The 14,188-nt window shown below is 34.9% G+C and overlaps 1 protein-coding gene across 3 annotated transcripts in view; it reads right to left on the reverse strand.

Annotated features, from left to right (window-relative positions):
* The window catches only part of LOC118741486, a 94,045-nt gene that overhangs the window by 2,101 nt on the left and 77,756 nt on the right, over positions 1–14,188 (reverse strand). For 2 of the 3 annotated variants that reach the window (XM_036473484.1, XM_036473485.1), the window contains exons 3-4: positions 13,374–13,504; positions 12,864–13,287 (exon numbers count right to left, since the gene is read on the reverse strand). The exons of the other annotated variant lie outside the window; for it this stretch is intronic. In XM_036473484.1, the coding sequence (XP_036329377.1) occupies positions 13,164–13,287; positions 13,374–13,504 (255 nt within the window). In that variant the 3' untranslated portion in view covers positions 12,864–13,163. Of the gene's footprint in view, positions 1–12,863; positions 13,288–13,373; positions 13,505–14,188 lie in introns of those variants that run through there. 3 annotated transcript variants of the gene reach the window in all.

Consider the following 14,188-nt stretch of genomic DNA (forward strand, 5'->3'; position numbering starts at 1 on the left):
CAGATAAATTTTAAAACCTCTTAATCGTTTAAATTCGTGTATGTATATTTGCACTCTGAGCAATCAGGGTATTTTGTGGGCTGGACCCACCTTTAACGGTTCTTTGTCATAAGTCGTTTGTACCAAGTGATAGGTCCGAAGTCATTTATCAATAGTCAATAAACATGAGTCGACGGTTGCTAGTAATAGGTCAATATTCATTAGTCGTTCGTCATAATAAATTAATCACACGACAGTAACAAAAGTAGTTCTTGACCTATGTAAATATGGAATAAGGAGAATTTAAGACCTCAGCTCCTACTAGCATTTCAATGATATCGCACGTTTAATAATATAGAGATGTAACTCAAAATTTACGTTTTTGGAGATTATATTATGCAATTAATAAGGTTGATACACATTAGAATATGTTCAGTTTAACAGTAAACCAAAATTGTCAAATATGGCAAAGATATTTGTATTTCCATCTGTCTTTTTGTATACCAGCAGTATAAAATGATAAAACTTTGGTTGCGATTTCCCACAAAATTGAAATTTTGAAATACTTCAATATTTTATTTTAAATAGGATAGTTTTTTGCACAGTATACAGTAATCCAGATAGACAAAACAAAAAATATAAATATGCTTATTTGACAATTTGTTTGATATTTTTTCACATTTGTCGTTTTCGTTAACCCAATTAAATCCAATATCAATATTTTCTTATAGTCAAAAAAAATTTTCAAGTCACATAAAATAAAATAACGAGAAAAACAAAATTTCAAACAAATCACGCGTGTAGCGTAAGTGATTATGACCGGATGCAGTTCCTACAGTATACAGTATACAGTATCTAGTGATTAACAGTATTTTTGTATTATTATAATTTTTTACGAATTTTGCTCTTCAAATTTACATGTCAAATATATCAACAAATATTTATGGGTACTTTTGCACCAGTCGTTGCCTATGGGTTAATGACAAAAAAATCCTATACATGCACAGTATTTCATGTATTAATTTTCAAATAGGCATCCCACTGGGAAAATAGGTAAGCACCTTACGAGGTAAGCCATCCATGTTTTCTTTCAGTTTTTAGTACCAAAATTGTCATCATGGCTAATGTCAGCTACTAGTAAAGCGCAAAATGAACACGTCCGATGACACATTACGTTGTCAGTTGCAAAATAATGTGCAACCGAAGTTATTTCCAAGTACCGAACTACTCCGATCGACTGCTCTGCATTACACGTAACTTACTTTGTAAAGCGACTCAGAAGTATGTTTGATACCGAATGTACCTTCTAAATTCCTACTTACATAAGGCGGTCACGTCTTTTTTTGTTAAAGTAAGGGAGATTCTTCAGTGACGTGGTATGAACCGCCGGGTGAAGTGTAAGTCGCTCGGAGTAGTTCGGTGCTGTGAAATAACTTCGGCTGCACGTTATTTTGCAACTGACAACGTAATGCGTCGTCGGAGGTGTTCATTTCGCGCTTAACTAGTAGATGACATTGACCATGATGACAATTTTGGTACTAAAAACTGAAAGAAAACATGGCTTACCTCGTAAGGCGCTTATCTATTTTCCCAGTGGGATATATAGTCAATGGTTGGTTTACTGTATACTGTGGTTTTTTGGAAAGAAATTAAGAAATACAGCTCCGTATCAAGTCGACTTGGAGCAGCTCCATTATGGAGGGGCATGTTCAGACCATCACTATGCAGTAGTACATCGAAGGCTCCAAAACACCAGCCGACATTGGAGCAGCTATCTATGGTCCCTTTTCGTGTCCAGAAGAAAATTCACGAGCATCCTCCAAGCTTAGATCTACGCCATAAGTCGGTGTGCAGAGATGAACTTACGTTGAGGTTACCGTAATAAGTGTGATAAACTCAATGCCCTTGCTACTGTGGGTGCCAGATCACAAGGGAATACAGAGAAATGAGATGGAGGACGGCTCAGCCAGAATAGGTTCGGCCTAAGCTCAGAAATCATATTGGACTTGCGCGCTCGATCTTTTATAAAAAGTATAACAGCAGCATCTTATTTAATAAGTGGTTAGGTATTAAAGGGTTGCAAGAATCAACTCATGGACTCATCCCATAACTCAAGTCTAGCGCCGCTGTTGAGTTGAAATCATCGTTAAGCAGTGGTTGGTGGTTTCGTTTGTTTACCCGCTATTGAAAGACAAGAACTCACATGTTTTCTTAGTATCTGCATTCAACTGAATTCAACTCAATAGCGGCTCGATAGACTCGAGTTAATTCATGAGTTGATTTTTGCAACCCCTTAATAGGTATTCATATGTACATAAATTCAATGAAGGTTATTCTTTGGTTAAAACTACAGAGTAAATGATCTAAGTGACCTTCTCTGGTTATGGAAAGTTGAAATTAATGGACTGACACGGCAGTATCTATCCTATCAACCGCCAAAAAATATTTTGACCTAGCTTGTTCTAAACTAATTCGATTTGCCGCAAAGTATGCATATAAGTACATATGTACATACATACATACTGACATAAGTATATTGGTTGCAAATTTAATCTTGCCGTACCTTTATATACATAAATATCCATATATACTTACAAACATATGCACACACACACACCAAAGCTGTTGGAGTATTCAATCGCATAGCGCATGTGCAGCGCTCAATGCGCTCATCTTTGATTCAACCACGCCATGTTTCTCTTATTTTTACTTGTTCTGGCGGTTAGCGGCGATCCCGCAGAAGTAACAACTATTACAAATCTGTAATCATTCTTTTTGATTATGGATAGGCTGGATGGATGGCGAGCCGAGTCGTCGCTTTGCTCTTTAGAGCCTTTACACTGAACTGAACGAAGCCCCGCCGGTGTATGGCCAAGTGGAAACATTCACTCAAATATGTTTGGCTGGTCAATGGCAGTGGCTTGCTGCCTATTCTTGACTCAGTAGGTAGGGTCGTTAAGACAAAAAGGTAACTGCAGAAGCCGTTGGCGGTAGCAGCAGCCATAAGAAAAGCGCCAGCACGCCATCGAGATCGTTTCACTTGGCCTATGTTGGCCTTTCAGTGGACGATTTCTGCGGCAGCTTTTTCACCTTTTATGATTTTATTTGCACTTTAATTTTATTTTGTAGCGCGCGTTGCGGAAGGATGGCAAGAAGTTCAAATTATAGTTCGCAACGAAGCAGTTGGTCGCGATTGCCGGTAGGCCCAACATTGTGGGGCAAATAGGCGCAGTGGTATAAATTGAATGTTTTTATTGTAAAAAAAAAATTTACTCATCCGAATTTCGCTAGTTTGCTTTTAGTATACATATGTATATGTAAATAAAAACTTATAAAAATATTGCTCCATAATTTGGAAATGTCATCGGGGTAAATATAAATCCCTTATGATTGTTACATTTTAACAAGTTTTGCTCTTCTTTGTTTGACGTCCATTATTTTTCTATGGAAGTATCTAAAAAAATAATGCAAGTCAAAATTACCAACTTTGTAAATAATTTATAAAAAATCGACCAATTTCAACAAATGTTCGCCAGAATTTTAAACTTTGTATTTAAAAAAATTGTCGAACATACTAAAATTTAATTGTCCAAAGAAGTGCTTAAGTATTTAAATGTTTTCTAAAAATTATGATTCAGAAGTTTGAAATTTTGATTAACCTTTTTTGAATTTTCATAATTTTTGTACAAAGTTTGAATTTCCACCTTCCATGGCTTTGCATATCAACAAAAAAAATAAAAATAAAAAAAATTGCCAAAACTTATAAGTGAAAGTCGCGACTTTAACAAAACTGTTTTTCAAGCAAATTGCTTATACCCGAGCGCACCTATGCACAACGTGTACATATCGCACACCGACTATTAAAATGTTGAAATCTGTTTTAGGAGACGCCACTTTTAGCTCCTCTCGACGAACCAAAATCACGACCGGGGCATAGTTAAGCGCATAAAAATATGTTCAACGATTGCGCTGGCTTGGATGACGACGCTTCGGTGAAAAGACTCCGCACCGTTGGGAAGCCAACGAGCGGATTCTCACACAAACCAAATTGAACGACCAACTGGCGCAAATCTGCAAAGGAGAGAGGAAACTGGCGAAGGTTTTTGGTCACGGCCCAAACCGACAAACGGTCCTATTGCCAAATAAGAAAAAGTTCCGCTTTGTACATATGTACATTTTTTTTTTAACAAATCTTAAGGAAACGCATCTCTTACAGTATTATTTTTCTAAAAACTGTTGACTAAGCATACCTAACTAACTAGTCAAACTCTAACCAAATTAGAACATACGGGCAGGTTCTGCAATTCTCTTCCGAGTGAATTTCAACCAAAGTCTCTAACGTTAGAGAAATATTTTATAGTGTAGCTCTTGAATCGAAAATCAGGTTAGAAATCGATTAGAGAATGACTAGAAAAACACTACACATTAGAAAGCAATTAGAATTAAACGTTAGAATACGATGAGATATCTAACCTCTTTCTCGATATTCAGAACTAAGTCTCCTTTTTTTTAGATAGTGCGACAGTTGCCGACAGTTTATCCAATCGTCTTCTAACCTTCTACCTTAGAGAAACATATTATTATTCGAATTGTTTTCTCATTGTTCTCCAACCTATGTAAATGTTTGTTGGGTCGGAAGTGAATTGCGGAAGCTGTCTTAAAGTTGCTTTACCTTTTATTACGCAAACATTTTCAAACTAATTTTTTAGTTGAGATTACATACAATTAACTACGCACGGATTCAACTTGCTACACAGTGCACTGTACACACACACACATACAGCAGCACTGCGCAGAAGGGGCAAAAATAAACTCTTAACTACTGAAGTAATATTAAGAGCAAAAATGAAGCTGGCTTGCGCCTGCGCCTGCACTGCACTGACACTGCACTAAAACACTAAAAGCAAGTACATTTAGGCTTTCGGGTTTCTTAAGGAATCACTGCCAACAACACAACACATTATAGCCGAGTTGATTGTTTATTGGCAAAAGCGAGGTACTTGGCCATAGCCATAGCCATGGCAGTTCAGCGGTCGAGACACTGACCGATGCCCACAAACAAACCCGACCGCACTTGCAGTGTTGTTACAATTTCAAATGCCAGTAGCAACTGCAACAAGCAGCAAGGTAGTGGTGCATGGGCAAGAATGCCACATCTCCACACCAAGAATTCGATGAAGAATGCTTAGCAAAAATAAACAGAAATTAAAAGAGAGTTGCACAGAAGTTGGCAAGACCAAGTAGCTACATAGCTACAACAACATGCAAGAGTACGCAGCGGAAAACAACATGCAACATACAAAATTAAAATCTTCCGGATGCTTTGAACTTGTTTCGGCGCAAGCAAATGAAAAAAAAAACAGCGCGATTGGGTGGCTGAAATAAAAGCTACATACATATATGCTGCCCTGCCACATACATACATCCATACATAAATACATAAATATGTATGTATTAGAACAGTTGCAATAGCAGCGACGTCAGATCAGACAAAACTCGCTAGTGGCAACAGCAGCAAGGAAGGAAGGAAGAGACGTCGTTGCCTCCATTCGAACGCGTTTTTGTACGCCTTGTAAATTACATTCTCTAAATTTTTGTGCCTTGTTCTGACCATGTTTCGTGGTTGTACCCAACTGCGCGCGCAGCTACGCGTGCGTTCACTCATCTACGTTCGTCGTCCATTTGTCCATTTGTCCCATGGTGTCAGATTTGTACAAAGTAGTACATATGTATGTATGTATGTATGTATGTATAAGTATGTCAGAATCGCGACTAAAAAGAATTAGTGCACAAACTCATATCCATCCATACACGCATGTATGAAGGAAGACACATGCAGACATTTGATGGAATGTTTCTTCACTCGATCCAACATCCAACAACAGCCACTGACTGCTCCACTCAACTTCTCCACTTCCGCTTAAAGCGAAAAAATATTTTAAGGTTGATTTTCGCTGCGATTTTGCTTGTGACTATTCACAACACTGCAATGCATACAATGCATACATACATACATGCATACATACATACATATCATAAAATTATCAGTTGATAAAAAATAACCCACTTGAAAGTAATTTTCTGCGGGATTTCTTTAAAATATATAACTTGTAGTTTGCTACAAAAACCTAACTTGAAACTAGTTGAAAAGTAATGCAGCCACAATCGAGAGATAGTTTTCTCTAAAGAAGTTTTTACTTAAATATCTTCAGGCAAATTTTAATTTGAATACACTTTCTTTCTGCACCACACAAATACAAATAAAAGGAAGATCAATCATTTTGAAGTTATGTCTGACGGAGTTCGAATATATGAGACCACCTACAGCAGAATAACTATGTAAAAAAATTAGGAAATGTAATAAAATAAAGTAACAAAATAGTTTGTTTTTCTTATTAATATTTTATTTTCTAAAAGTAGCTAGTTACAAGTTAGTTGACATCTAATGCAGAGCAGCCATCACGTTTCGTTACCCAGTAGAAATCGGTTGTATGCATTCATATGCAAGCTGTTTAAGTGACAAAGTGTGAACAATTCATGAGCGAGCGGCCATGAATTTCCAGAAATAAAGTCAAATTCTGGCGAACTGTAAGCGAACGTATCTTGTTGTTGTTTTATAAGCATGTTTGCCGTTTTGGTCCAAACGGACCAAATTTGTTAAATTTTTTTCGTTTGGTCCATTGGTCCAATGCTTTTTCAAATGGTCCTTTTCACAATGCTTTCGTTAGGTTAGTATCACCCTTTCACTTCATGCAATAGTTTTTAATTTTTTTCTATTTAATTGATGAATTTTGGCAACACCTGCTAAAAGTTTGAATAAGCCACTGATCTTCAAATAGGGCATCGCTAATCATCTGTCAAAGCACGCTTCAAAAAATTCCGCGGTTTCTTGCTGATTTCAATTTAATTTCCACTAGGCCTGTATACTAGTGCTTTTGCTTGTTTGAAATTTTAATGCAGCCCTATGCATACAGCATTCCAGGAATGATAAATAATATCGAGCCCTTACCGCCAAAATAGCGTGAGACATTTTTTTTTTAATTTTTTTTTTTGATGCAGAAATATTCCTAGAACATCTGGATGCATTTCTGCATTAAAAATAAAATTTTGAAAAAAATTTCGCTGTTTGGCCGAGCTTCTCCTATTTTGGCGGCTAGGGCTCGATATAATGCTTTTCTTATGAGTCTTAGATTCTATTACTGATTAATATATTGAGCCCTTACCGTCCGAAATCTTGAGCATCTAGATGCTCTAGGAGTATATGCATTTTCGAATGTGAAAACGGCCATGTTACTCATTATTTTTTTCGATTCCATGCATTACATTTTCCCACTGGGTTGAGTTCAATGCATTGCATACGCATACATAAATACATATTTATGTACATGAATATGTGTGTGTATATGTGCGTTATACTCACGGTGACCATTCGTACTGATTTTGGCGGGACAGTGCCGATTTTGAGAAAAATGTCCCGCTGAATATTTTTTAAATGTAGGAACGTATATTTGTCCAGATTTTTCATATTTACCGATTAAATCCCGATTTTCAGTGTTTTTTTTTTATTAATTTAATAAGAGTCTCCAAAAACATAGGGCGCCTTTCATTCTTGTATACTGTTTTAGTAATGTGTTTATAATTATTTGTTAAGTTTTTGAATTTAGTGAAGTTATAAAAAATAATACTAAGTAATTCCCTCAAAAAATCATAGATATGAAAGATATAAGCTGTAGATACAGTGGCGGTAATATAAATAGGGAAGAGGCATTTAAGCTTCTTCGGCTATTCCATTTACGCTTATTCAATGTATATAATTTGTTTATGAAAGTGTAGCTCGTTATTAACAAGGACCATGTAGGTAAAATTCAAACTTTGTACAAAAGTTATCAAAATTCGACAAAGTTTCATCAAAACTTTGAGCTTTTTAATTCGATTTCTTAGAAACATTCTATGTACTTATGCAGTTGTGTAGCCCATGTATGAAGCCTTTGTATGGAAGAAAAAGTGTGCGAACAAAAAATTGCCAAAAATCGACGGTAAGTCCAAGCTACTTCAAACTTACACTTTTTATACTAAAATTTAATGAACTACAAAACTGCATGCAAAAAATTCTAGAAAGTCTGATTACAATTTTGATCAACATTTGGTGAAATTCGTCGAATTTTTATAAATGCTCTACAAGGTTTGAAATTTTGATTTATATGTTTTTTTTTTAGATAGTAAGTTATATTTTCATAATAAATAAAAAATAAAATTTAACAAAGAAAAGTGGCCAAAAATTTGCTAAATGTCTTTCCCTCTTTACATTCTCGCCACCGTATATGTATATGGTGTGTATCAATTTTTGCGATTCAAGTTATTTTCTCTTTATTTTGTTTTAAATAAAACTGTATTAAAAGATGTTATGTGTTTTTATTCTAAAAACAAAATTGTATGTTCGGATTCGATGCTTTAGAGATGTCCCAATTATTGGCCACAGACATCTGGTCACCGTAGTTATACGATATAGAGTAAGCATTTGTGTGCACTTGTTATTACACTTGTTGCACCGATCGTAAAACAAGTTATCTATCTATCTATTTAATATTTATGAGGTGCTCCTTTAGTCAATAATCCTACAAGCGGCCACTTCAGCTTCAATGCCCACACTTCATTCTTCAGCATCACTACGTCTTCCACCTTATTGGTTACATATTTATCTTGGTGATATCTGGGTACCCACCTCATCAGATGTTCAATATTAAATGCTTGTAACTATTAGCTCTGATCCAGTACTCCATGAACTTATAGGATTTTACACGAACTTGCAGGAAAAATGTTCCCGTACTCCGAAATCCTCCAAAATCCTGTAAATGAGAGCGACTTTTGGAGAGTTGTGTAGAGAATGAAGCTGCAAGATTTTACCCGGACTTTTTCTTCTGGTAAAATCATGAAAAGTGTCAAGCAATAACTGGTTGACGTTTTTACAGGAAAAATGGTTTTTATGTTCCCGTACTTTTTGCTGTTACTCACTTTTTACTCTCACTTCAGAGAGTAATTTAGCTGTTTGACAGTTTTACAGGATTTTTCACGAAAAGTATTGGATCAGAGCTATTATGTACTTACATATATATACATATGTATGCATATGTAGATTACCAAAAAAATACAATTTTTCAAGGCAACAAATGCCCACAACCTCTCGCGAAACCATAATGGAAGAACAAAAGACGCACAATTTTTGGTCGTAAATAAAAAAATTGGGGATAAGACATAGGTAAGTACATACATAGATAACTATGTACGGGTAGCAGTATTTTCATTTCGCGGCTTTTCCTACCGAATATCGGTTGGTTTTGATCACATCTTGAAATCCGAAGACCTCATATTTACACGCATAGAAATGTGGACATTTCGATGGTTCTCTGCAATAACGATACATTCCAATATTCAAAAGACAAAATACCATGTTACTGTTAATTGACTCATGTCTCAAATCTTTGTCTAATCCTTTCTAAAGTAAGTATAGATTACTACAGAAAGTAGTAACGATTAGTCAAGGATTAGAGAGATGAGCCACTTAACACTAGCAAGTTTTTGAATTTTGAGTTGTGTCGTTATTTTAGAGGACCATCGATATTTACTTAGTTTTCGCATCGTCGTAGCCTAGTACGAAAATGTGTAGAATATATTGTTTTTAATGAGACTTGTATAAAAAAGAATAATTTCGCCATAACGTGGTGGTGGTTCCTCCATTTATAAGATAAACATTTAAACTTTTTTTCTTGAACGCAAAAACTTGGAACAAATCACTATTGACAGCGGCATTTAACAATTAAGCGCTCAGAAATGCCGCTCGCGCATCCTCGTACCTTGTTTGCGTGTGCCTTGATGTGTCCAGCCAAAAATGGGTCATATTGAGCTGGTATTTAAGTATGCCATGAAAATTTCCATTAATCGATAAGCTAAATATTTGTCGGGGTTTCGTAAAGTCAAACCACGTTCCGCTAGAAATTATATGACCACATATAGGGGGGTTCTTGAAAAGTTTTTTGAGATAGAGCGTTTTCGAACTGGCTGCCGAGATAGGTCGATCTTCCACTCAGCCATCGATATAACATACCAGCATGCTGGGACAATATTTATTTCTTTACAAAAGAGGTCCGGAAAAGATCGAAATGAATAGAGCTGAAATTTCATAGTTTTTCTACCATTTTGTTGAACTTTTTTTTTTTTTTTTAATTCACAACTGCAATATTGTGAACTTTAATTCTGAACAAACACGACTTTTTCTCATAAAATGCAAGAAATTTCCGCCAAAATACTTTGTACTTGAAAACTGGATCTAATTTCACCTAGGACGTGAACCGGATGAAAAATTTGGTCGGTTCGGTTCAGCGGTTCGAACCGTTTTTGCACTTTTGGTTTGGTTCGTCAAGGCGGTTTTTTTGGCCTTTGAACCGGGGTTTCGGTTCGGTTCAACGGTTCGGAAATAATAAAAAAAATAACGCGCAAGTGTATGCGTCAAGTGTCAAGTGCAACAACGCGCAAGGATGAGTGTCAAGTGTCTGTCAAATGAGATCGGTTGCCCTAACATTTGATATTGCCCCATTGGTGAACAAACATGGTATGTATTACCATATTTAACAAAAATAAAAAGGGGGTAAATTTGTCTATTGAAAATTTGATGACGGACGAACTTTTAAACCTTTATAAAAAGTGGTTCGGTTTTCGGTTCGGATCAAACACTTGTGGAAAATTTCGGTTCGGTTAATGGCTCAGTTAGTTTATAGAAAAAGCGGCTTTCCGGCTCAAAACCGGTTCACGTCCCTGAATTTCACCATTCACGACACCAGCATGCTGGTACAATCAAAAAAATATCAAAATACCACAAGAACATACACGGTCAATCGGCTGGCACCAACACTTGATGGCGCCAACATGCTGGTATCGTGTATTTGACCTTTTAGTTGAGTTATATTTTTAGAAATTTAACTTGAAGGCGTGCGTGCTCATCCTGAAGTATTTTTGTTTGTTATTTACTGGCCTTTCAGCCAGAGTCGGTGGTTCGAATCCCAGTGAACTCGATGAAGAAAACTAATTAGACGATGTGGTGATCTCCGAAATAGAAATTATAACTTCTAACAAACTGTAAATTATTGTTGCTTGTCCACAGAAATAAATTTTCCTATGTAAATTCACAACATTGAATAAAAAAAACCACAGTAATTCGTATGTAGTACGTGTGTCACATGATACATATATGGCCCATTCCATATGCATTCAACGACCAGACACAATCGATGTCGTCGATTTGTTACGAACTTTGAGGCCATAATCTACTTTGAATTTCATGAGACCCTTATTTTATTTTTTCTGAAAAACGGTTCTGAATCCCGTGGCACAATATCAAAGATTAGGTCGCAAAAACGATATTTAAAAGAATTAAAATTTACTTTTATTTAAATGGTCGCCATTTTGAACTAATTACTAGATTTTACCCAAACAAAGCAAAAGAATCTGAGGCTGAATAATACCTAAATGGCATTTAATCAACGTATCCTTATAGTTTCGAGCGTTTTGATTGCTCCTAGAAAATTATATTGACCTCAGAAGAGAACAACCTTTTCGTATGCGTTATTCTTATGGAAAAAATTAACGCTTCATGCGGCACCTCTTAAAATTATCGTAGAAAGGGAAGATTCATGGAGGGTCATTGCCAGGGAATGGATTTTTTGGACCTAAAAACCTATAAAAAGGGCAAAATAAAATAACGAAATACGCCAGAAAAGGTAAAATAAAATAGCGAAATTGGCAGGAAAAAGCACTAGAAAAAGCACTAAAAAATGTCTACTTTGAATCTTTGGCTATTTTTTCCTTTCGAGTTTTTAACTCACAAAACTTTAATTTGTATAGTTGTAGTAACATTGAACCACAAGATGGATTTTGAAGTTTTCTGGCAGCATTTTCATTCGATTTTCCCGAAGAAAAGCCTTGAATGTACTAAACGTGCGCCGACGTGAGTTGACTGATACAAGTGGCGCCCATTTTAAATATGGAACGTTTAAAACTTTTAAAACGATTAAAAAACCAAAAAAAAGGCAACATCAAAGGTGTATATATGGAATCAGGGAAATCTAAATCGTGGACATTCTTAATCTGATATACTCTATCTCTTTAGCAGAAAAAAGGCAATTTCCATAAAATCCGTTCCCTGGTCATTACTATACCAAATACTTAAATTTGAGTCGGGCTGCGGTTTCATTGCAGGATTTTTTTGTTCTAATATTAATTTTACAAAAAACAAAAGAGACATACATACAGTCCTTATTTGTGCCCTAATAAGTCTGTGCATTTTTGTGGTTTATTTGCCATTTCAGAAAAGCTCAACGTTTCCAGTTAGATTTTGTTCCAAATTTAAATTTATTAACAATAAATATCACTATACATATACAAATGTCATACTTTGAATACGTTATTTAAAATTACATTATTCTAAGAGGTTTCATATACTCTTTTGGATAGTGATTAATACAAACATGTGAAATTTTTAGTTAAAATATTGTTTAAAAATTTGCATTTAAAATATATGCACATTTTTACCAGATCAGATGCATTCCCTCTTAACGAAATTGAGAACTACATATACATATATGCATACGTAGGTACCTAGTATATAAGTTTAGGATTTAACAACACAACACTATCATTTTTTCATGATGTCTATTATAGGCTTTAAATGTGAGTGTGTGGATCGGTTGAATAAAAATTCTGTATTAGAAATTTTCTGATATTATTTATGTAATCAGCCATAATTATGTACATACATATGTACATAAGAATGTAGTATGATTGCTAAATTTTATTTCAGAGTCTTCTGATTAATTATTAAAAAAAAACACACATTTCGAGAAAAGTGTGTACACTGTACATACATGTAAGCAATATGGTAAACATAGAAGAATAGTAAAATTCAGAGCTATACGTAACATTCGTTTAAAGATTTTATTACAAATTACATAGTTAATTGGGGCTAAGCGGTTGCTGTTTGAAATGTTATTTTTTTTTATAAATCGAATAGCTGTGGGCTCAATATGTTTTTTATGCCTTATTTAATAGATATTGTATGTATTTACAAATTTAAGTCAAACGTTTCCCCATACTTTACTTTACTTTGTCTTGGCATCTTAAGTTTCTTAAGCATCTTACTTCTTAAAGCACGAGATCGGGTTGAAGTAGCACTGTCGATATCTTACTTGACGTTTCGACTCAGGCGTACGAAAGAGCTCATTCATGCCGCTGTTCCACCCGGCAGTGCGCATGTAAGATCTGTAAATTGGTAACCAATGGAAAATATTGTAATACATATATATTTTATGAATTCGCCCTACAAAGGTATGAAGGTATGAACTTACGTTGGCCTATATTGGGCGATCAACATTTGCAAACGATCGAGCGGGACGCCAGAGTAGGTTGCCGATGCTGCTGGCATCTCATAATAGCTATTCCGAATCTCGTCGAGGTCTTGGTCTAAATTTTCAATATCCTATAGTTGTGAAAATAAATAATTGATTAATTAGTGCTCCAATTAACTAATGACTACAGGCGACATTTTATTCAAGTTCTCGTAAATTTTGAGTTTTTTATAGCCTTGAAAACATTATATATTAAATCTAAATGTACTTCTGTAAAAGTGTTCTTATACGATATGTATGTATGTATTTCCATCTGTAAATGGGATTGTTTCGATACATACACTAGCCAGAATATGTTTCCGTACAGTGTTTTTTTTTTTTTAATATTTGCAATGTTTTTCGTAGCAAATTTTTTTCGTTAATTTTTATAAAAGTATAGTTCATTCTGCATCAGATGGCATATAAATTAATGATTCAAAGTTTTTACCAAATTTAGTAAAATTCAACAAATCTTCACCAAAATTTTCAATAAGTAAAAAAAATATTTTTTAAAAACAAGCTTTTATTTAACATGTACAATCAAATTAATAAAATAAAGTAGTGTAACAAAAGATTTTTTAGCAAGAAAATTTTGTCAGAACTGCACTAAAATGAATAAAATAAAATAAGTTAAGCTCTCGTTAAAGTTACTAAAAGCCATTTAGTGAAAGGAGCTATTCAAACTCTAATGAAAATTACTAACAATTTGTACTAATTTACTTCGTTTTTTAAAAACGCTTGTCGGCGAATTCAGCGTACATGCATAATTGGTTAGG

This window comes from Rhagoletis pomonella, unplaced genomic scaffold, assembly GCF_013731165.1.
Source record: "Rhagoletis pomonella isolate Grant_MI unplaced genomic scaffold, Rhpom_1.0 Rhpom_scaffold_00006, whole genome shotgun sequence".
In the NCBI taxonomy this organism is placed as follows: domain Eukaryota; kingdom Metazoa; phylum Arthropoda; class Insecta; order Diptera; family Tephritidae; genus Rhagoletis; species Rhagoletis pomonella.